General features: G+C 47.9%; 2 protein-coding genes and 2 pseudogenes across 3 annotated transcripts; 2 read left to right on the top strand and 2 right to left on the bottom strand.

Moving 5' to 3' along the window:
* Nucleotides 1–1368: 1368 nt before the first annotated feature.
* Nucleotides 1369–19884, bottom strand: DUX4 (double homeobox 4; the record flags this gene model as incomplete). The annotated part of the gene is given in 7 exon segments (XM_045389854.3): nt 1369–1664; nt 1946–2120; nt 2122–2361; nt 18706–19437; nt 19439–19493; nt 19495–19521; nt 19523–19884. Coding segments are annotated over 7 exon segments (1887 nt in total), but the record flags the coding sequence as incomplete, so codon positions are not given.
* On the bottom strand, nt 2790–11052 carry FRG2 (FSHD region gene 2). The gene is given in 9 exon segments (XM_074040919.1): nt 2790–3379; nt 3382–3546; nt 3549–3624; nt 3627–3682; nt 4000–4077; nt 4307–4384; nt 4668–4740; nt 4846–4999; nt 10820–11052. Coding segments are annotated over 9 exon segments (1503 nt in total).
* Nucleotides 13600–17075, top strand: LOC102124992 (angiogenic factor with G patch and FHA domains 1 pseudogene; annotated as a pseudogene).
* LOC141410373 (uncharacterized) lies at nt 16514–18681 on the top strand (annotated as a pseudogene). The gene is made up of 2 exons (XR_012435301.1): nt 16514–16545; nt 17013–18681. The product of XR_012435301.1 is annotated as an uncharacterized protein (transcript).
* Nucleotides 19885–21286: the final 1402 nt, after the last annotated feature.

Consider the following 21286-nt stretch of genomic DNA (forward strand, 5'->3'; position numbering starts at 1 on the left):
AGGGACGGTGTCTACCCGAGCAGAGCCTCCCTCTCCAAGGCTCTGTCGCTCTCGCTGTCCAGCTACCTCACTCTCTCCCTTTCTCTCCTTCCCTCTCCCCCTTTCTCTCTCTCTCTGCCCCCCATCCCTCTCTCTGTCTCTCTATCGCTGTTTCTCTCTCTCCTTCCACTTATATCTCTACATCCCTCTGTCCCTTGCTGTCCTTCAAGCTGTCCGTATCTGTGTGTCTGTGCGTGTACTTGTGTTACCGCGCTTGCGCCCCTGTGTGTCTGTGTGTTTGGGATTGTGGGGTGTGTCTGGATGTCCGTCAGTACCTTTGTCCCGGGTTCAGGCTGCCGACTCTACTGCCAGCTCGTGGGTGTCACATTTGCCCTGATAGTCTCACACTTGCAGGTGTGTGGATCTCGTTCATTTTCATGTAGAAAACCAGAGCGAAACCACAGAGAAAAGAAACGTCCCGTGCATCACGGCCTGACGAGGGATTCCTGTTTCCTGCAACGTGGGGAGTCTCCACTGTGGCCGGTTTGAAAACTGGAAAGGAGAGCACCGACACGGTGCTGCTTTTCCACGCTTCCCTGGAGGTTTCTGTGTCCCCACAGAGCTCGGAAAACAGTCAACACGATCTCGCTTTTGGGGACCGGAGACACGTGAGCAACAGGCCCCCTTGCGGAGGGCAAAGGAACGTGGAACCCGAAACCACACTTCAGTCGGCCTGAGTGCGTCTCCCGTGTGGATAGAACTGTCCGCCTCGCGCTCTGTTGCAAGCTCAACGTGGGGCTCTGTCATCTGTGAACCATGTGGATGAAAAACGGGCAACCACCAGAGCCTCATTGCCCTCTGGGAAGTTCGCTCATTCCTTCGGAAACGGAATTCGTCTGAATTGCTCCAGGATGAAATAACCCAGGCTGGCGATTCGGTGAGCGCCCCGCCGGTCAATGGGGCTGTGGGCCGAGCACTTAGCCCGCACTGGGCACCCAACATTTTCCCGGAGTGCTGGGTCCTGTTGGTCCTGGAGGCAGAAGACCGTTTTTCTCTCTACCTTCCTTTCTCTGTTTCTTGCTCCTTTTGTCCCTCGGTCCATCCTTCCCTCTGTTCTTCCCTCCCTCCCTTGGTTTTTTCCTCCCTCTCTCCCTCCTTCCCTCTTTCTCTCCAGTCCAGGGTCCCTCCGTCCATCCATCCTTTCCTAGCTCCATCCTTCCGTCCCACTCTGTCTTCGTTCCTGTCCTTATCTCTGCCTGCCTTCCCTCTTGCCTGGAAAGGGCAGCAGGCCGGTTTGCGCCGGATCTCGGATCTACATTTAGTTGCAAGGAGCTCCGTGGTGATGGTGAAGAGGCTGGCAGGACGAGGGTTGGCAAAGTGATGGTGGAGCTAAGAGGCACAGGAGTCAAGCCTCGAAAAGGAGAACTGGCCTGGCTTCTGCCCGGGCCCAGTGTTTCGCGGACTGAGATCTCCGCCAACTCCACTGAAGAACGCGGGGGGAAAAGGGATGAGAACTCCGCCTGGGCTGATTGGAAAACCTAGGCGGCTGTCTATGGACCCGCGCATGCACAGTAGACAGTCCTCCTCCCGGTACCTGGCGGGCTCTGGGATCCCCGGGATGCTCAGGGAAGAATGACAGCCCTCCACTGTGTGGAGTCTCTCACCGGACCTGGAACTCAAGGATCCTAGACAGGTCAGCCGGAAGGGAAGAGACGCCTCTCCATACCCAGCCAGAGGTTCACCACGAAGGAGAGGCCGCCGCCCTGCCCCCACCCCGTCCCAACCCCGCGTCCTAAAGCTCCTCCAGCAGAGCCCGGTGTGCCTCCTGGTTGAGGAGTGATTCCAGCGGAGCGGCCTCTTCCACGTCCTTCAACTCCCCCAGTGGCGCCGGATCTAGGAAAGGTTGTGCATTTTGCTGAAACTCTGCGACAGGAGCTCATCTAACAGGCTGGAGCGGAGTGCAGACTAGCGCTGAAGCTTTTGGAGCGGTTGGGAGGGCTCCTGGATGGCTTGCATCTGTGCCTGACACGCGGAGGCCTCCGGGGTCTGGGGCTCAGGAGGTGGAGCTGCCCTGCAGCGACCTGGGGCTCCAGCCCCACCAGCGACTCCCCTGGGACGTGGGTGGCTCAAGCACACCTTGGTCCTGTGACTCAGCTCGAGCGGGCCCAGGCTCTCCCACCAAGCACGCACCCAGCAGGCCACCGCGCTGCGGGTCCTGGTCTTTCTGGCATTTGTTGGGGTGCAAAGGCCACCGAGGAGCCGGAGGGTGGGACAGTCCCACTTCCAGAGGAGCCAGGGCACCCAACACAAAGCCCCGAGTGCAGGGGCAGGTGCGGAGATTCCTGCTGCCTGCGCAGCCTGGCTGGGCTGGAGCAGGGGCCCCTGTCCCCTGGCTCACGAAAGCCTCCCGTGGGAGAGCCCCAGGCGCGCAGGGCATGTGGAGTGCGGGAAGCCCCGTTCCCCACGCCCCGAGGTGGGTGAAGGCTACTGACGAGGGAGCGGGGCGACACCCCCCGGGGGCCGCCTTGCACAGGCCGCCTGCGTGCGCCGATGCCCTGCCACCCTGGCCCAGATGCCTGGCCCTCCGGTTCTGAAACCAAATCTGAATGCGGGACTCCGGGAGGCCCGTCTCTCTGGCCAGTTCTTCCCTGGTGGCGATGCCTGGAAAGCGATCCTGCCGGAAGGCTCTGAGGAGCAGGGTAGTCTGGGACCGGGTGACGGCGGTCCGCTTTCGCCTGCCTTCTTGCGGGCCGCGTTTCCCGGGCCAGGGCCGAGATTCCCGCCAGTGCTGCCTCAGCTGGCGTGATCTCTCATTCTGAAACCAGATCTGGACCCTGGGCTCTGGAATGCCGATGGCCTGGGCCAGCTCTTCCCTGGTGGCGATGCCCGGGTACTGGTTCCGCTCCAAACAGGCTCGCAGGGCCTCCCTTTGGCGCGGGGTCCAAACGAGTCTCCTTCGCTGTCCTCGTCCTGTGGCTTCCGCGGGAAGGGTGCTGTCGGAAGGTGTCGGGAGAGCCATGGAGGGGAGACCTGGCCGGAATTTCGCGGACAGCTGTCGGCAGGTGTCGGGAGAGCCATGGAGGGGAGACCTGGCCGGAATTTCGCGGACAGTTGTCAGTGCTGGTCATGTGGAAGAATCTGAGAAGTAGCAGATCCTTGTTGTCATTCCCAGAGCTGCATCCTCTGCTGAACAGGATCAGGGTGTTCAGCTCAGCCTCATCTGATCCACTGAGAGGCTCAGTTATCTCCTGCCCAGGAAAGGGATGGGCTTCTCTGTCCAGGGCTGAATCCCCAGGACCAGGCAGTGTGGGTGGGACAAGCCAGCCCTCAGCAGGGAAGACATAAGCTGCCTGGGTGGCGGTGGAATACAAGGTCTGCACCTGGGCACACAGAGGCCCCGGATGAGCAGTGTCAGCTGCTCCCAGGTTAGTGGAGAACTGATCTGCTGGGCCTGCACCTGGGCTAGGTCTTGATAAATAGCCTCAGACATAGCTGGCACAGAGGTCATCAAGCTTTTTCGATGTGATGGTGTTTGGACTCCTAGGGCCCGAGACCTGTGCCGCTTGCTGTGCAAGCCCTGGAATGTCCCCTATGGTGGGCATCACGGGTCTCCTGGATTTCACTGTTGTGCACAGCAGTGGGAGGATCTTGATTTTTTTTTTTTTTTCCAACATCAAGCTGCACTCCTCTTCTGGACAGTTCCCTACAGAGAAAGCTTGTGAGAGACTCGCCAGAGCAGTCCCCACAGACCCTCATTTCCAGAACCTCCTGTGCACCCAGGTGAACCCCACTTGTTTCTCCCACTCCTTCCTGACCATCAGCACTGGAATGAAGTGAGGCTGAACCCCTTGTGAGTCCCCAAATATTCTCAGAGTGCTAAGATCTCAAAAATTTACTTGTCAGTAACTGCCTTTCTGCTCAAGTCTCATATGAAAGTTTCCTGATAATTTGCCTTTTGGGGCAAATAAAAAACAAAAAAACCACCACTACCACCAACAAGAAAAAACACCAAGATTCTACCTGCTCTGTCTTGGCAGCTGTCCTTGGAACTGATTTTTCTTTTCCTGCGGTTTTCCCGATATGAGTTGGACTCTGGTTCTGTGAATACAATGAGAGTTTGAGAAAGTGCCTCCAACTGAACACCCTGAAATTCCTAGTCCATCCTGGACACACAGGAGCTCAGGTTGCCACCAAACCCCAGCTCTCTTCTGTTCTCCAGTGTCCAGGATCTATACGGCCCTGGCTGCCAAGGAGCTCCGGGTTTCCTTGCCAGGGGAGCCTGTGTTGCTGCCCTGACCCTTCTCGCCTGGAAAGAGTCAAATCTTACTGGATCCAGCAGTGCTGTTCCCAGCCTTGAGGTTGGTTTCCTCAGAATTCTCCTCCTTGTTTGGATTGGGCTCCAATCCTGCTGTAAAAGGAAGTTTAGGTGACTCAATTCTCCCTAGGCAGAGTCCCATAGTCTATCCCTGATGCGTTTTTGCAGATCAGTCTTTCATGTGAAGCTCTTCTGCCAGCGTCACGAGTGAACACATTTCTCAAAGTCCCCTGAGGGCGCTAAGCCGTTTCCCATCCCCAAATCTCAAAATAAAACCCTACTAAAGACACATGGCTCAGTATCCCTGATTCCAACCCTCCTTCCAGCCTCCATGGGAGCAGCTGGAGGCCTTACCTTTGTATGTGCTTCTCACTGGAATGGGAAGAAGCCATCTTGCCTTTTCCTTTGAATGGTTTCTTCTCATCTGAGCCCTTTTCTGTAAAGACCTGTGGGGAAGGGGGCTGGTCAGTGGGGTGTTGGATGGAGGAGGAGTGGAGATCAGGGTGTTCATTTCCCATGTTGAGGCTCAAGTAAAAGGAGGCTGTTCTTACACGCCCAAAGGCGGACTGTGGGTTGTTCTGCTGGACCTGCCTTTGTATGTCCCTTGGCTGGGCGTGGCTGACTCTTATTGACTGAGCAGTTTTCTCCTTCCTGCCGCTTCTTAGCGCCTCAATAAAAAGTTTTTTGCTGTAGTCTACTGAGGACCTAGACACAGTTAAGGGGAGACAGTTTCAGGATTCTGTCATAGTGTCAAGAAAACAAAGAACCAGGAGCACAGGGATCAGAAGATCAGGGAATCATTTCTTCCCATTTCTGTCCCAGTTCCTGAAAGTATTTATGATCCTGTTCACCTTTCAAGATGCACAATTAAACATACCTACATTGACATATGTTATATATTTTGCACAGAAAGAGAATTTATTATACATAGTGTTAACAGTGTATGCATAGATATTATAATTTCTTAAATGCTTAGAAACAACAAATGTCAAATAACGGTTGATTGTATTAAATCCACATATATATGATGAAATAAAAATGCAGAGAAAAAAATACCAAATGAAAAGGCCCTTCCTATCTTAAAAATGGGGAAGATAATTAGACCAAATGCAATAAAATTGAATTGATTAGGTTGAGCCAGTGCTAACCTAATCAGCCCCTGATTACTGAGGTAGCAAAAAGTCTAGGTAGAAAACCTTTCCCCCTTTCTCACCCTTCCTCAGTCATCCTGGAAGCGCCATTGTGTTCTGTGGAATTTATTCTGAGCATTCAGCTCCTGTCGTTACACAGCATACACCACCTGAATCCCATCAAACCCACGTTGTTTCTCAACATCCATCATCAAGACATATTCCAGGGCGGCCTCTCAAAATTGCCTCAGTGAGATGGGACAAGGTGTGGGGGAGCTCCAGGTTCAGAACAGCAGCCTCATCCCTTCCTACTGCGGTGGAGTCTGTCTCTGCTGGTCAGAACCCTCAGACTACAGAAGGGTTAGTTCATGTGCCAGCAAGTGTTTCCTGAAAGGACCTTCTTGTCTCCCCATCTGCTGAGGAAAGCATGCAGGAATGAGACCTTCTGTGTTAGGGAGTACTCAGCCTCCAGTCCCAGATGACTTGATTGACTGATGAGCTGATTCCCTGAGGAGGAGAAAGAACCAGGGAAGAGACTGTGTTGGGTGAGTCTGTGTTTTCCCAGCTGTGCTGTCTGTGCAAATAGTGGAACCAAAAAAAAATTAGTGGTCGATAGACACTGCCTAGTGAAATCATCTGAATCTAAATGGAACTTATCATAATATCGTTATGTATTATAATATTATGATATATAAAATTTATTTGACATCTAAATAAATTTTGATATATTGTGATATCATAATATCATATAAAATTTGGTCAGGTAATTTTATAAGAAAATTGAGTTAAATTCTGTAACAACATTAACATATAACCTCAATAGAAAGCTAGGAAAATTGTCTGCTCTTGTGTAAATTACTGCTTTTTGGATGACTCTGTAAAGGTGTGAAGAGGGGTCTGCTACTTACTTGATAAGACATCGACATGCAAATCTTTGCTGTTTTTAACCAGTGCCCTCTCAAGATATGAGAATATTTTACTCTAAGAAAGTATTTTCATAGATATCATAATAGGAATTTTGTTCGTTTTAGTTAATAAATTATTATAACATTTATTGGCTATTAATAATTTATGTCATTGTTAAAATATACTTCTACAGACAACACATTACATACATGTTTTGATTTGTCCTTTAATCTCAAGTAAAATTTTTAAATTTTTATTTATTAAATTCTATTTATTTTAGATAAAAGAGACCTTGTAACTGTCATATGCTGTACTTTCTTAGAAAGAGACATGCTCAGGCAAAACTCAGGCCTGGCCAGGCATGGCGGCTCACAACTGTAATCCCAGCACTTTGCGAGGCCAAGGCGGGTGGATCACCTTAGGTCAGGAGTTCGAGGACAGCCTACCCAACATAAGGAAACCTTCTAGAGACATCCCACCTAGCAACTTGTTTTCCATTCCTGCAAATCCAGTGGCTGCTCCACAAGGCACAAGAAAGTAAATATAAATATAAAACATCTCTCTGAACAGTTCACTCTTTTTTCTCTATCCCTCTCATCTGTCGATATAGCTTTTATTCTGCACATTTTATTTTTCAGGTAAATAATTTTTAAAATGGAAGAAAAAATAGAAATGCTAGGCCCTTCATTTAAATCCTGAAAATTACAGAAAACTTAGCGCCTAACTCCCAGGGTGCTGAGGATTAACTCACATCATGCAATGTTTCCTGAACAGTGCTCAGTGACAGACTTCTGAACACATGGTATGTGCTCAATAAACATTGTATTAACTCAGGTGTATGTGTTTTCCAAATGCAGACTTACTCAAACATTGACGCCTTCTCTAGGCTTTCTAAACTGTAAAGAGCCAGCAGAAAATGACATGTTTGGAAATGGTGATTGGTGGTTTCCACTTTGGGCCAAAAGTATTTGTGTTGTGGTAAGAGTGTTGGGTGTCAGGAGCTCTGTGCTGTGCCTACTTTCTCTAGCTGAGTGCTACTATATTGGATGTAGTGGAAGAAACATCAGCATTAAGAGGAGACTTTTTAAAGAAGCCAATTCATGGACCCCTTCCAAACCTGAAGAATCACGTTACTAAAAGAGAGGCCTGGAATGGGAAATGATTCATATGCACGTTGAAACTTGAGAGGCAGCTGGGCAGAATCACATCACTAAGAGAGAGGCCTGGAATCGGAAATAATTCATAGACACATTGAAACTTGAGAGGCAGCCAAGCGTGGTGGCTCACTCCTGTAATCCTAACACTTTGGGAGGCTGAAGTGGGCAGATCACCTGAGGTCAGGAGTTCAAGACTAGCCTGGGCAACATGGCCAAACCATGTCTCCACTAAAACATACAAAAATTAGCCAGGTGTGGTGACTGGTGCCTGTAATCCTAGCTACTCAGGTGGCTGAGACTGGAGAATCGCTCAAACCTGGGAGACGGAGGTTGCAGTGAGCCAAGATGGCGCCATGGCACTCCTGCCTGGACAATGAGTGAAAACTGTCGAAAGAAAGAAAGAGAAAAGAAAGGAAGGAAGGAAGGAACTTAAAAACTTGAGAGGCAATGCTTAGCTAAGTGGCTGTCAGCCCAGGCTTCCAGCCATAATGACATGGCCAGCTTAAAGAAATACTATCACCTGTGCCCTCCCCAGAGACTCTGTCTGTTGGTCTTGGTGGGAGCATCTACGTGGTTGTAATGAGAAAGTCAAATTGTCCCTCTTTGATGCTTACATAATACCATAATATACAAAAAACCTAAAAACCACCAAAAAAACTCTTACTTTGATAAATAAATGTAATGTTTCAGGATGCAAAAATCAATGCACAAAAATTAGTAGCATTTTTATACACTAATGATGATCAAGCTGAGAACTGAATTAAAAAGTCTCTTCCTTTTACAATAGCTACAAAAAAGGTAAAAAGGTAAAATGCTTAGAAATACAATTAGTCAAAGAGATGAAAGGTCCCTACAAGGAAAACTACAAAACACTGATGAAAGAAATTGTACCTGACACAAATGAGAAAAACATCCCATGCTCATGGATTGGAATAATTGTGATCATTAAAATGACTCTACTGCCCAAAGCAATCTACATATTAAATGCAATTCCTACCAAAATGCCAATGTTATTTTTTATAAAATTAGAGAAAAAAATTCTAAAATTCACATGGAACCACAAAAAGAGCCTGAATAGCCAAAGCAAATCTAAGCAAGGAGAATAAAGCTGGAGATATTACGTTATCTGACTTAAAATTATACTAGAAGGCTTTAGTAACCAGAGCAGCACGGTACTGATATAAAATGACACATACATCAATGTTACAGAATAGAGAACCTAGAAATAAAGCCACATACCTACAAACAACTGATCTTTTACAAAGTCAACAAAAACATTCACTGGAGAAGTGACATCCTATTCAACAAAGTGTGCTGGAAAAATTATATTGCCATATGCAGAAGTATGGAATGGCATCCCTATGTCCCACCATATACAAAAATCAACTCAATATGGATTAAAAGACTAAAATGTAAGACCTAAAACCATTAAAATGCTAGAAGAAACTCTCGAATAAACTCTTGTGAATATTGACTTGGACAAAGAATTTATGACTAAGATCTCAAAGCAGATGTAACAATAACAAAAATAGACAAAAGGAACTCAATGAAACTAAAAAGCTCCTGAAAATGAGCTTTCTAATTAACACAGTGAACAGAAAACCTATGGGATGAGATAAATGTTTACAAGTTTTGCATGTAACAAAGATCTAATCTCCAGAATATACGAGGAACTCAAACAGCTCAACAAAAATAAAACAAGTAACCATTAAAGAGCAAGTAAAGAGTATGAACATTTTTTTTAAAAAAAAGACAATGATGGTCAACAAGCATGTAAAAGATGCTCAGCATTGCCAATGATCAGAGAAATGCCAATTAAAAACCACAATGAGATACCAACTTACACCATGCAGAATGGCTATTACTAAAAAGCAGAAAAATGAGCTATCAGCAAGGATACAGAGAAAAGAAAACACTTATACATTGTTTGTGGAAATGTAACTTTCTACAACCTCTATGGAAAACAGTATGGAGATTTCAAAAAAGACCAAAATAGAGCTTCCATTTGATTCAGCACTCCCACTACTTGGTATCTACCCAAAGGAAAATAATTTATTGCATAAAGAAAATACTCACGCTCACATGTTTATTGCAGCACTATTCACAATTGCCAATATATGAAATCAATTTAAATTTACCAATCAATAATCAAATAAGGAAAATGTGCTATACATTTATACCATGGAATGCTACTCAGCCATGAAGAATAAAATCATGTATTTTGCAACAACATGCATAAAACTGGAGGTCATTATTGTAAGTGAAAAAACTCAGAAACAGAAAATCAAATTCTGCATTTTCTCACTTGTAAGTGGGAACTCAGTTACCCATACACTTGGATATAGAGACTGGAAAAATAGATACTGGAGACTCAGAAAGATGGGAGGTTGGCACAGGGTTTAAGAATGAGAAAATAATAGGGACAATAAACAGCATTCAGATGATTGTCACACCAGAAGCCCATACTTCATCACTATGCAACATGCTTCTGTGAGGGAACTGCATTAATACTCTCTAACGTATTAATAAAGAGATAAAAAAAAGGCCTGGCTCTGTGACTCAAGCCTATAATCCCAGCACTTTGGGAGCCTGAGGCGGGCGGATCACGTGGTCAGGACTTCAAGACCAGCCTGGCCAATATAGTGAAACCCTGTCTCTACTGAAAATACAAAAATTAGCTGGGCATGGTGGAGCAGGCCTGTAGTTCCGCCTGTAGTCCCAGCTACTCGGGAGGCTGAGGCAGGAGAATCACTTGAACCCTGGAAGCGGAGATCTTGGTGAGCCGAGATTTTGTCACTGCACTGTAGCCTGGGGAACAGAAGGAGACTCCGTCTCAAAAAAAATAAATAAATAAACTTTGCCGGCTTTTATCAAGAGGGCAAACTGAATAGACCTCATAATGTTCATAGATAATTAGATTAGGCAAAAAAAATTTTTAATAAAAATAAAAAATAGTATTTTAAGAATGGTATAGAAAGATAATTTGATGAATTAGTACTTAGCACATACAATATGTTAGGCTAGATTCTAAGCCACTTAGACATTTACGGACACAATATCTAACAGAGTAAAATAAATAACACAAAGATTCATTGGCAACGACAAATTGACATATTTTCAATTATATTAGATGATATTAAAACCATTAACAAATTTACTGTTTTGTTTCATAATAAAAAAGAATGTTAAATAACTTCATGAAAAAGTTTAATTACCCATATAGATAAATGGGCAGCATTTTGACCAGTAGACAGAGGATACACATTTTCAAAGACCAGACAAAATTATTATTTTTGTCGGGGAGTGAACAGTTTTATTATCCAGGGATATACTGGGGTCCTCCCCCTGGGAGGTGCGCTCTTCCACTGGTAACCCCGCCAGTGCTCCAGGGGGCGCCATGCGATTCCGTGCTGCGCTCCGCTGGGGGCCGGGCCTTGGAGGAGGCGAACTGCGCCGGAAGCAGCAGTCGTGGGGTCCTCAGCGCCCGCTCCGACCTGCTGCACCTGGCCTCGTGCTGCTCCTCAGGCTCCCGCCGAGTCTGCGTCTCTGCAGGGCAGTGAACCATCCTGCCCAGAACCTTATCCTCACAGCGCAGTTTGACGCAGGTCAGGCATTTCTGCTTCCTGCCCTTGGGCTGGACTTTGCACTTGGGTTTCTTCCAGTCCTGCCTCCGGCCGCTTCTCTGTCTGCCGGAGTTTAAATTCCAGCCTCACACATGTCCCAGCTGGGAAGGGCGTGTCCACACTAGTCTCCCGGAAGGCCTGCCGCACGGGCGGGTGCTTGCAGATTCCTCCAGGGCCCCCTGCAGGCCCTGCCGGCGCCCCCGCGCCCACCCACGGGGCCAGGGAGGTCCGCAGCCGTCTCAGGCTCCCCCTGTCACCCCGGCCCTGCGAAGTGCGTGTGCGACCCTTAGTTCTCCCAGCCGCCGGGAGCCACCTCCTCCCCTGCCCTGCCCCTGGGGGCGCCATGCCCGAGGAACGCTGGGCAGAGGCGAAGGAACCGGGAAACTTCCCTTTCTCCACACTGTCCTTGGGGTCTGCCAGGTCCTCTCCACTCCCTCTGCCCTTCCCGCACTGTTCCCTGGGGCCCGCAGTTTCAGCAAAGTTCCTGCAGTGCCGGGAAACCGTCCTGTTGCCCACTCTCACCCTTCCTCCTTTACTGGCCCATCTGTCTCCCCACTGGGTCTCCAACACGACCCCCTCTCCTCCCTGCTGTCCCCGGAGCCCCTCTCTGCTTCCCTAGCTCAGCCCCCTCTCTGACCGCTTCTCCCTCCCACCCCCACCAAATCTCCCAGCTCTCACGGGGTGTTCCCAATCCCCGGGTCAGCCACACAAGATTATTTTAAATGGGAAGATTTGAATTCCATTGAATTCAGGAAAGCAGGAATCCATCTGGTCATATTTTAAATAATTTTGAAACGATAATAGCAACTGTCAGTTTAAAGTTTAACCAGAGTTCGGAATACCCACCATTTTACCAGAAAAAAAAAATATATATATTATAACTAACCTACGAATTCAGTAAATTTCCAGGATACAATATTAACATATGAACATCAGTTGCATTTTTTTTACAGTAACAGCAAAATATCTGAAAAAAGAATAAAGATAATTCCATTTACAATATTATCAAATAGAATGGAATACTTAGGAATGAGTTTAACGAAGAATATGAAAGATCTGCATACTGAAAACTATAAAATGTTGAGGAAAGAAAGTGAAGAATACAAAATGGAAAATATATCCCATGTTCATGGATTCTAAAAATTAATATTGTTAAAATATCCATACTACACAAAATGATCCAGTTAAATTTCTATCCAAATGTTAATGCCATTTTACTAAAAATGCAGAACAACAATTTTAAAATTAGTATGGAACCACAAAAGACCTCAAATAGCCAACTACTGAGAACAAAACGGCTGGAAGCCTCACACTTCCTGATTTCAAACTATATAACAAAGCTATAGTCATCAAAGTAGTATAGTACCTACATAAAAACCACTAGAACAGAATAGAGGGTGCAGAAATAAACTAAAAGATATACAGTCAACCAATCCCACATGGAGAAAGGATAAACACACCAAGGAGTGGTGTAGGAAAAACTAGATATGCACAGACAAAAAGTAAAACTTTCTCTCATACCATCACAAAATGAATTTGAAATGAAATAAAGACTCAAACATAAGAATTGAAATCATGAATCCTCTAAAAAAACATGGGGAAAAACCTCCTTGACACTGGTCATGGCAATAATGCTTTGGATTTGACACCCCAAGAACACAGTCAACAAATGCAAACATGAACAAGTGGAACTATGTCAAAGTAAAAAGTTGCTGCACAATAAAGGAAACAATCAACAAAATATAAAGGCATTATATGGAATGGAAGAAAATATTTGTAAACCATATGTAGGATAATATGTTACTATCCAAAATATATATCATACTAATTAATTAAAAAGAAGAACCCACAGCAGAATTAAAAACAATTTCCTGATTAATAATTGGGCAAAATATATACATAGCAATTTTTCCAAAGATATACAAATGGCCAACAGGTATATAAAAAAATGCTCAACATCACTAATGATCAGAGTAATTAAAATCAAAATCACAATGAGGTATCACCTTACCGTGGTGTTTGGATACCTATTATCAAAAAGTCAAAAGATAAAAGGAGTTAGGGTGCAGAAAAAAGAGGATACTTGTGTACACTGTTGCTGAGGATGTCAAATGGTGCAGCTATTACGAAAAACAGTATGGAGGTTCCTTACGTTTTTAAGCTAGAACTACCATAATCCCAATTGGGAGTATGTAGCCAAAGGACATAAAATCAGTATCGTCAAGGGTATCTGCACTCCTCTGATACAGATAAATAGATTAACTGAGAGATATATAATTTCAGCTTTAATAAAAAATGAAATTCTTTCATTTACAATACTGATAAATCTTGAAGACATTATGCTAAGTGAAATAAGCTGAATTCAGAAGGACTACTGCATGATCTCGTTTGTATGTAAAATCTAAAAAAGTAAAAAAAGAAAAGCCATGGAAACAGAGTAGAATGGTGGTTCCCATGAGCTAGGAAGTGGGGAAAGTGGGGAGATAACCATGGAAGGGAGCACACCGTCAGTTATAAGGTGAGTAACTGCTGGGGACCTCATGTACAGATTGGTGACTATAGTTAATAATACTGTGTACTTGAAATTTGTTACAAAAGTAGATCTCAGGTGCTCTCATCACACGCACAGAAATGTATTAACTATGTGAGGGGATAGATATGTTAACTAGCTTAACTGAGATAATTTAAAGACGTATACACATCTCAAAACACTGTTGTACACCGTAAAAAATTCACTTTTCAATTTGTCAATAATAGCTCAACAAATGGAGAAAAAAATACGAGTAACCAGCAGGTCATAGCTAGCCACATGGAAACTCGATATAAAACACTCTTGGCCATAGTTTCCAGCTCCACTCGGGAACGGCCGGAGCGCTTCTGGTCCCTGGACTTCGAGGCTCCTCCCGTGGTCCCCGTGGCTGGGGAAGGAACCATCGTTCCCGGGATTCCAGGTCGCGCAGATCGGCCAGGGCCATCGCCGTCCCCTTGCTCGTTGCCGCAGCCCCGTTAGGCTCCGTGCTTCGGGGCCTCCTGGCCCCGGGAGGCTGCCTGTGGCTGCCCGCTCGCCCTTGTGGCTCTGGCTCCGCCGGCCTCCGCTTCTGCCCCGCGCAGCCCCTCCGCGGCCGCAGCCGCCTCGCGCCCGACCTCACGGTCTCGGGCCGTCCTCGCCGCCGTCGCCTTCGCTGTGGTCGCCCCTCCTCTTCCCCGAGCCCGAGCGGGCCCAACAGAGGCGGCAGGCGGAGAAGCTGGAACGCGAACGCGGAGCTGCCGGCGGCAGGTGCGGGAACGGGAGAAGCTGGCCTCTCACAGGACGGCTGCTCAGAGCTGCACGAGCCACCGCCAGGAGCTACGCACGCAGCTGGAAGAACTCAGTAACACACTCCGCTGTGGGAGAAATGGAGGTAATGAAAGTCTGATGTAGAAGTACTCACAGAGAACCCTGCTCCTTGGTCAATCTCAGATTATTATTGTCAGACCTACTCTAATGATGTTAGTCTTCCAAATAAAGTGAGTGACTGAACTGTCAAATCAGCAAGATCAGGATATCAAAACTCCTTATCTTATGACATGCACCCTGGCAGTGATAGCTGTGTCAGATGTGAACCAGGGCAGGTTAGAGCTCACCTTTTCCTTGATGAGAAAGATGAATCATTTGTTGGTCCAACATTAACTAAGAAGGAATTGAGTTGGAAAGAAGAAAAGGATTTTTAAAATATATGAGTAAAATATGGGTTACAGAATACAGACTATAAAAATAAGATATTGGAGAATTAAAATATAAAGATAGAGCTGGAAAACATAGGAGCAGATTGGAAGTGAAGGAAATTTCCAAAGAGATGATGCTCCTGCATCTGTTCATTCTGAAATTACTGGTAGCGACAAAAATCAGAAGACGTTGAAAAAGATGTGTTGAAAACAGGAGAAGGCCTAGGGAACGATGGTGGGAGAATAAAAACTCCGATACAGCTTCAGCTTCGGCAAACACATGCAGATTGGAGACACACAAACCACCCTGAATTAAAGAGACTCACCTTCTCCAAAACAAGAACAGGAACAACAAATGGGAAAAGCACAGGAGAGGTTTGCTGAAAACTTTCCAGAAACTAAACTTCCAAAAGATGACCTAGGAACCACTCCTTGGGTAAAAGGGACTGAGAGTGAAGGTTAATCATAGAAGAAAACTCAAGTTTTTTTAAAAATGGAGTTTGGAAACTTATTTTATTGCAGAACGTTTCTCCCCAAAAAAGTCAGTGGCACAAGAAAACTGTGTCACAATTTACCCCTTCCTGATTCAGAAATGTGTAATAAAGAGTGGTTTGCAGCTTTTAAAAAACACTTTTTAAACTAATTATTAGTGACTGAATTAAGTTATACAGTAAGTGAACTAAATAGGGCACAGATAAGTTTATCAAACTTTACTATTTTATCTTGTCATTTACAACATCTATATAAGCAATTAGCCATATAAGCAAAATTCATATAGCCACTTAAATGTACATTTGTCCTTGTCTCCATATATTCATACCAAGATGCACAGAAAATACAGCAAAAGAAACGTTGAAAGTCTATAAAAGCCGGGTGCGGTGGCTCACGCCTGTAATCCCAGCACTTTGGGAGGCCAAGGCGGGCGGATCACGAGGTCAAGAGATCGAGACCACCCTGGCTAACACGGTGAAATCCCGTCTCTACTAAAAATACAAAAAATTAGCTGGGCATAGTGGCAGGCGCCTGTAGTCCCAGCTACTCAGGAGGCTGAGGAAGGAGAATAGCGTGATCCCGGCAGGTGGAGCTTGCAATGAGCAGAGATCATGCCACTGCACTCCAGCCTGGGCGACAGAGCGAGACTCCGCCTCAAAAAAAAAAAAAAAAAAAAGTCTATAAAAATAAATTTGATAGTACACATTATTTTTATGCCCTTCAGGACCTAGATTTAAAAAAGTTGAGAAAACATGGATAGTGATGCATACATTTTCCTGTAATAGCCTAAATCATATTAAAGAACTAATGAACAGGTGACATGTCATAGAAAATTAGTCTTTTATTGTTTTCTACTGTGACGAATCTGACTTTGTTGATATGTCCTATACATTCAGCATTTGTACTTGGTTTCATAGCTAATTAAATGTTTATGCATGAACAACTGAGTACAGTATCGAAATACAATGTGTGCTGGCATTCATACTTTTTATAAATGCCATTGCAAGCAATGAAGTTGTGCCAGGAAAATCTGATTTCTAATACAAAAGGAATACTTAGCCAGGGCCTCAAGATCATTATATTTATTGAAAATGTCCTAAATTGCCATAAAAACATTATAACGTAAAATAACCCATTTCAATAAATAATGAATTAAAAAATACAACTGATATCTTTTATGGATTGGGGAAGTGCTAATGAGACAGAATGGCAATTGAAGCCAAAAGATCTGAATTCAGGTAAATAATTTTACTCATATTAGGTTTATGTTAGAGAAAACAATACTTCTGATCATATTTATTGCATTGCAGTATTTCAAAAATATGTACATAATATATAATTAATTTTCTAATGGTATACAAGTAATCATGTACAACAAATTATTACAATATGATCTATTGATGGGAAGGGTGTTTCAAATGAAAAAACTTGGAATTTCGCGTGAGGTGGTGATAGATGCCATAGAAAATCTGTGTAAAATATTTCAATCATATATGCAACTATGGATATTTCTGCTTTTCAGAAAAATAATTTACTTTAAACATTTAATGCAGACAATTAAAATCACCAAGAAGTTACAGGAATTCACAGAATGCCTAATATATTTGAAAGGAAATTAAGAAAATGTCCAGGAACTGGAAGCAAATAAACGTGACAATGTTGACTGTTTGATTCCCGAGCTCTGCGGGGACCCAGAAACTTCCAGGGAAGCAAGGAAGGCCAGCTCGGTGTCGTCGCTCTCCTTGCCAGTTTCCAGAGCAGCCACAGTGGAGACTCCCCCCATGTTGCAGGATGCAGGAATCCATCCTCAGGCCATGAGGCCCGGGATGCGGCTTTGCTCTTGGGTTTCGCTCTGGTGTTCTGCGTGGAAGTGAACGCGATCCACACACCCGCGTGTGTGAGACTATCACGGCAACCGCGACACCCACGGGCACGGCCTCCTTCACGGAGAGAGGGCCCGGAAAGCTCAAGACTCTCAGGGAGGTTCAATCCCACACTCCACTCCACCCTTCCGGGCTGGCTTCTCCTTGCTGAAGAGGCGTGCGAGGCCCAAGAGCGGCTTCCAGTCCCCGCAGAATTCCTGGAGAGGCCGAGAGAGCCAGCCCCCGAAGACCGCCCCCCTCCCCCCTCCGGGGCTTCTCCGGCCCCACCCATACCCAGGCCACAGAGCCCTGGGCCCTGTGGGTCCCGGCTTCCGAGGGCGGGCTGACCCAGGGGTCCTCCCGCATTCCTGAAGGGGTGGAGCTTGGGGGCCTTTATAAGGGCCGCTGGCCGGCTGGGCCGGCCTCCTGGCTAGACCTGCGCGCGGTGTACAGGCCGACTGAGGGGCACGGGAGCCCGCCGGCCTCTCTCTGCCCGTGTCTGTCCGCGAAGTTCTGGCCAGGTCTCCCCGCGATGGCTCTCCCGACACCTGCCGACGGCGCCCTCCCGGAGGAAGCCCGAGGACGAGGACGGCGAAGGAGACTCGTTTGGACCCCGAGCCAGAGGGAGGCCCTGCGAGCCTGCTTTGAGCGGAACCCGTACCCGGGCATCGCCACCAGGGAAGAGCTGGCCCAGGCCATCGGCATTCCGGAGCCCAGGGTCCAGATTTGGTTTCAGAACGAGAGATCATGCCAGCTGAGGCAGCACCGGCGGGAATCTCGGCCCTGGCCCGGGAAACGCGGCCCGCAAGAAGGCAGGCGAAAGTGGACCGCCGTCACCCGGTCCCAGACCGCCCTGCTCCTGCGAGCCTTCCAGCAGGATCGCTTTCCAGGCATCGCCACCCGGGAAGAACTGGCCAGAGAGACGGGCCTCCCGGAGTCCCGCATTCAGATTTGGTTTCAGAACCGGAGGGCCAGGCACCCAGGCCAGGGTGGCAGGGCATCGGCGCACGCAGGCGGCCTGTGCAACGCGGCCCCGGGGGGATATCCCCCCGCTCCCTCGCCGGTGGCCTTCACCCACACCGGGGCGTGGGGAACGGGGCTTCGCGCACCCCACATGCCCTGCGCGCCCGGGGCTCTCCCACAGGGGGCTTTCGTGAGCCAGGGAGCAGGGGCCGTCGCCCCGCTCCAGCCCAGCCAGGCTGCGCAGGCAGCAGGGATCCCCCAACCTGCCCCGGCACGCGGGGATTGGGATTTTGCCTACGCCGCGCTGGCTCCTCCGGAAGGGGCGCTCTCCCACCCTCAGACTCCCCGGGGGTGGCCTCCGCGCCCGAGCCAAAGCCCGGGGGACCAGGGCCCGCAGCGCCACAGCCTGCCGGGCCCTTGCTCGGTGGGACAGCCTGGGCCCGCTCGAGCTGAGCCGCCGGGCCAGGGTGTGCTTACGCCTCCCACGTCCCAGGGGAGTCCGTGGTGGGGCTGGGGCCAGGGTTGGGAGATCCCTGCTGCCTGCGCAGCCTGGCTGGGCTGGAGCGGGGCGACGGCCCCTGCTCCCTGGCTCACGAAAGCCCCCTGTGGGAGAGCCCCGGGCGCGCAGGGCATGTGGGGTGCGGGAAGCCCCGTTCCCCACGCCCCGGTGTGGGTGAAGGCGACCGACGACGGAGCGGGGGGACACCCGCCGGGGGCCGCGTCGCCCGGGCCGCCTGCGTGCGCCGATGCCCTGCCACCCTGGCCTGGGTGCCTGGCCCTCCGGTTCTGAAACCAAATCTGAATCCGGGACTCCGGGAGGCCCGTCTCTCTGGCCAGTTCTTCCCTGGTGGCGATGCCTGGAAAGCGATCCTGCCGGAAGGCTCTCAGGAGCAGAGCGGTCTGGGACCGGGTGACGGCGGTCCGCTTTCGCCTGCCTTCTTGCGGGCCGCATTTCCCGGGCCAGGGCCGAGATTCCCGCCGGTGCTGCCTCAGCTGGCATGATCTCTCGTTCTGAAACCAAATCTGGACCCTGGGCTCCGGAATGCCGATGGCCTGGGCCAGCTCTTCCCTGGTGGCGATGCCCGGGTACGGGTTCCGCTCAAAGCAGGCTCGCAGGGCCTCCCTCTGGCTCGGAGTCCAAACGAGTCTCCTTCGTCGTCCTCGTCCTTGGGCTTCCTCCGGGAGGGCGCCGTCGGCAGGTGTCGGGAGAGCCATCGCGGGGAGACCTGGCCGGAACTTCGCGGACAGACACGGGCAGAGAGAGGCCGGCGGGCTCCCGTGCCCCTCAGTCGGCCTGTACACCGCGCGCAGGTCTAGCCAGGAGGCCGGCCCAGCCGGCCAGCGGCCCTTATAAAGGCCCCCAAGCTCCACCCCTTCAGGAATGCGGGAGGACCCCTGGGTCAGCCCGCCCTCGGAAGCCGGGACCCACAGGGCCCAGGGCTCTGTGGCCTGGGTATGGGTGGGGCCGGAGAAGCCCCGGAGGGGGGAGGGGGGCGGTCTTCGGGGGCTGGCTCTCTCGGCCTCTCCAGGAATTCTGCGGGGACTGGAAGCCGCTCTTGGGCCTCGCACGCCTCTTCAGCAAGGAGAAGCCAGCCCGGAAGGGTGGAGTGGAGTGTGGGATTGAACCTCCCTGAGAGTCTTGAGCTTTCCGGGCCCTCTCTCCGTGAAGGAGGCCGTGCCCGTGGGTGTCGCGGTTGCCGTGATAGTCTCACACACGCAGGTGTGTGGATCGCGTTCACTTCCACGCAGAAGGGTTAGGGTTAGGGTTAGGGTTAGGGTTAGGTTAGGGTTCGGGTTAGGTTAGGGTTCGGGTTTGGGTTCGGGTTAGGGCTAGGGCTAGGGCTAGGGTTGAGGTTGGGGTTAGGCTGAAGTTAGGGTTAGGGGTAAGGATTAGGGTTACGGTTGGAGTTGGGGTTAGAATTGGGGTTAGGGTTTAGGGTTTGGGTTGGGGTTGAGGTTAGGGTTAGGGTTAGGGGTGGGGTATAGGGTTAAAGTTAACAATGGGGAATGGTTTTGGTTAGGGGTTAGGTTTAAGAGTTAGTGGTTATTGTTAGAGGTTAAGGTTATGGCTGACTCTAGGCTTGGAGTTGGGGTTGGGGTTGTGATTTGGCCAGTGTGGGATTAAGGGTTAGATTTATGGATTACGGATTTGGGTTAAGCTTGACGTTAGGGGTATCACCACATGCCCTGGGTGACCCAGGCAGTGAGTCATTGACAGCCCTCCTGTTTGACCCCTGGCACAGCGTGGAGCGAAATGGCCCACTGACCTTTCCATACACTCCGACAATTCGTGATATAGTTTATGCAGTCATGCCCAGTGATTTCTATTGTTCAGTTTAATAGAATACCTAATTATGTGTTTATTATGAATAAAGAGAGATTTCTTGTGGTTTTTTTAGAATATGAACCATATCTATTTTGCCTGCAAGTTGGAAGTTCCAATACTATAGGAAGCATAAGTGCATGGGTCTTTTATTTATAATGATGGGTCTTTTATTATAAGACTGAATTCACATCAAACTGAATCAGTATTTCCAGCTGTATGAACAGGGTGAGATATTAAACATTTAATGAAAAGAATTCCTTTCTTAGGTCACAGCAAGTACTAAATATGTCTAATTATCATGCCCACTAAGAAGATGTATTGTGATATTTGCAGTTAATCACTCATTCAGTTCCAAGGGTATTTATTAATTGCCTGCTCTGGGCATAACAACAATTGGAAGCAGCATGTTCACATGAAAAAAGCTTACCTGAGGCTCTAAGTCACAACTTTCCATGACCAGCACACATTTCTGACTTGAAATACATATCTAAAGCTTCAAATGCATGAATAGATATCCCAGTCTAGATCTAAGTTAATAGTTGCTTTGAATTAATTGTTTAAATTATCCTGGGAATCAGAAAGATATGTCTACATGAAACAATAAAGGTTATATTAGATTAATAAACTTTAGAAGATGATTTTAATATTAATATATAAACATACTACCTAAGCACACTGTTTAAATACATCTGCAACCTACTATTTTTAGATTTAGGTAAATCATTAATCCTTAAATTTGGAAAAGATTCCAGTGTTAGAGCTCTAGACTATGAAACTTGGATGTTCTTCTAAAATTTTTGAGTTTTTATCCAGAAATACATATTTTCC

Source organism: Macaca fascicularis, chromosome 5, assembly GCF_037993035.2.
Source record: "Macaca fascicularis isolate 582-1 chromosome 5, T2T-MFA8v1.1".
NCBI lineage: Eukaryota > Metazoa > Chordata > Mammalia > Primates > Cercopithecidae > Macaca > Macaca fascicularis.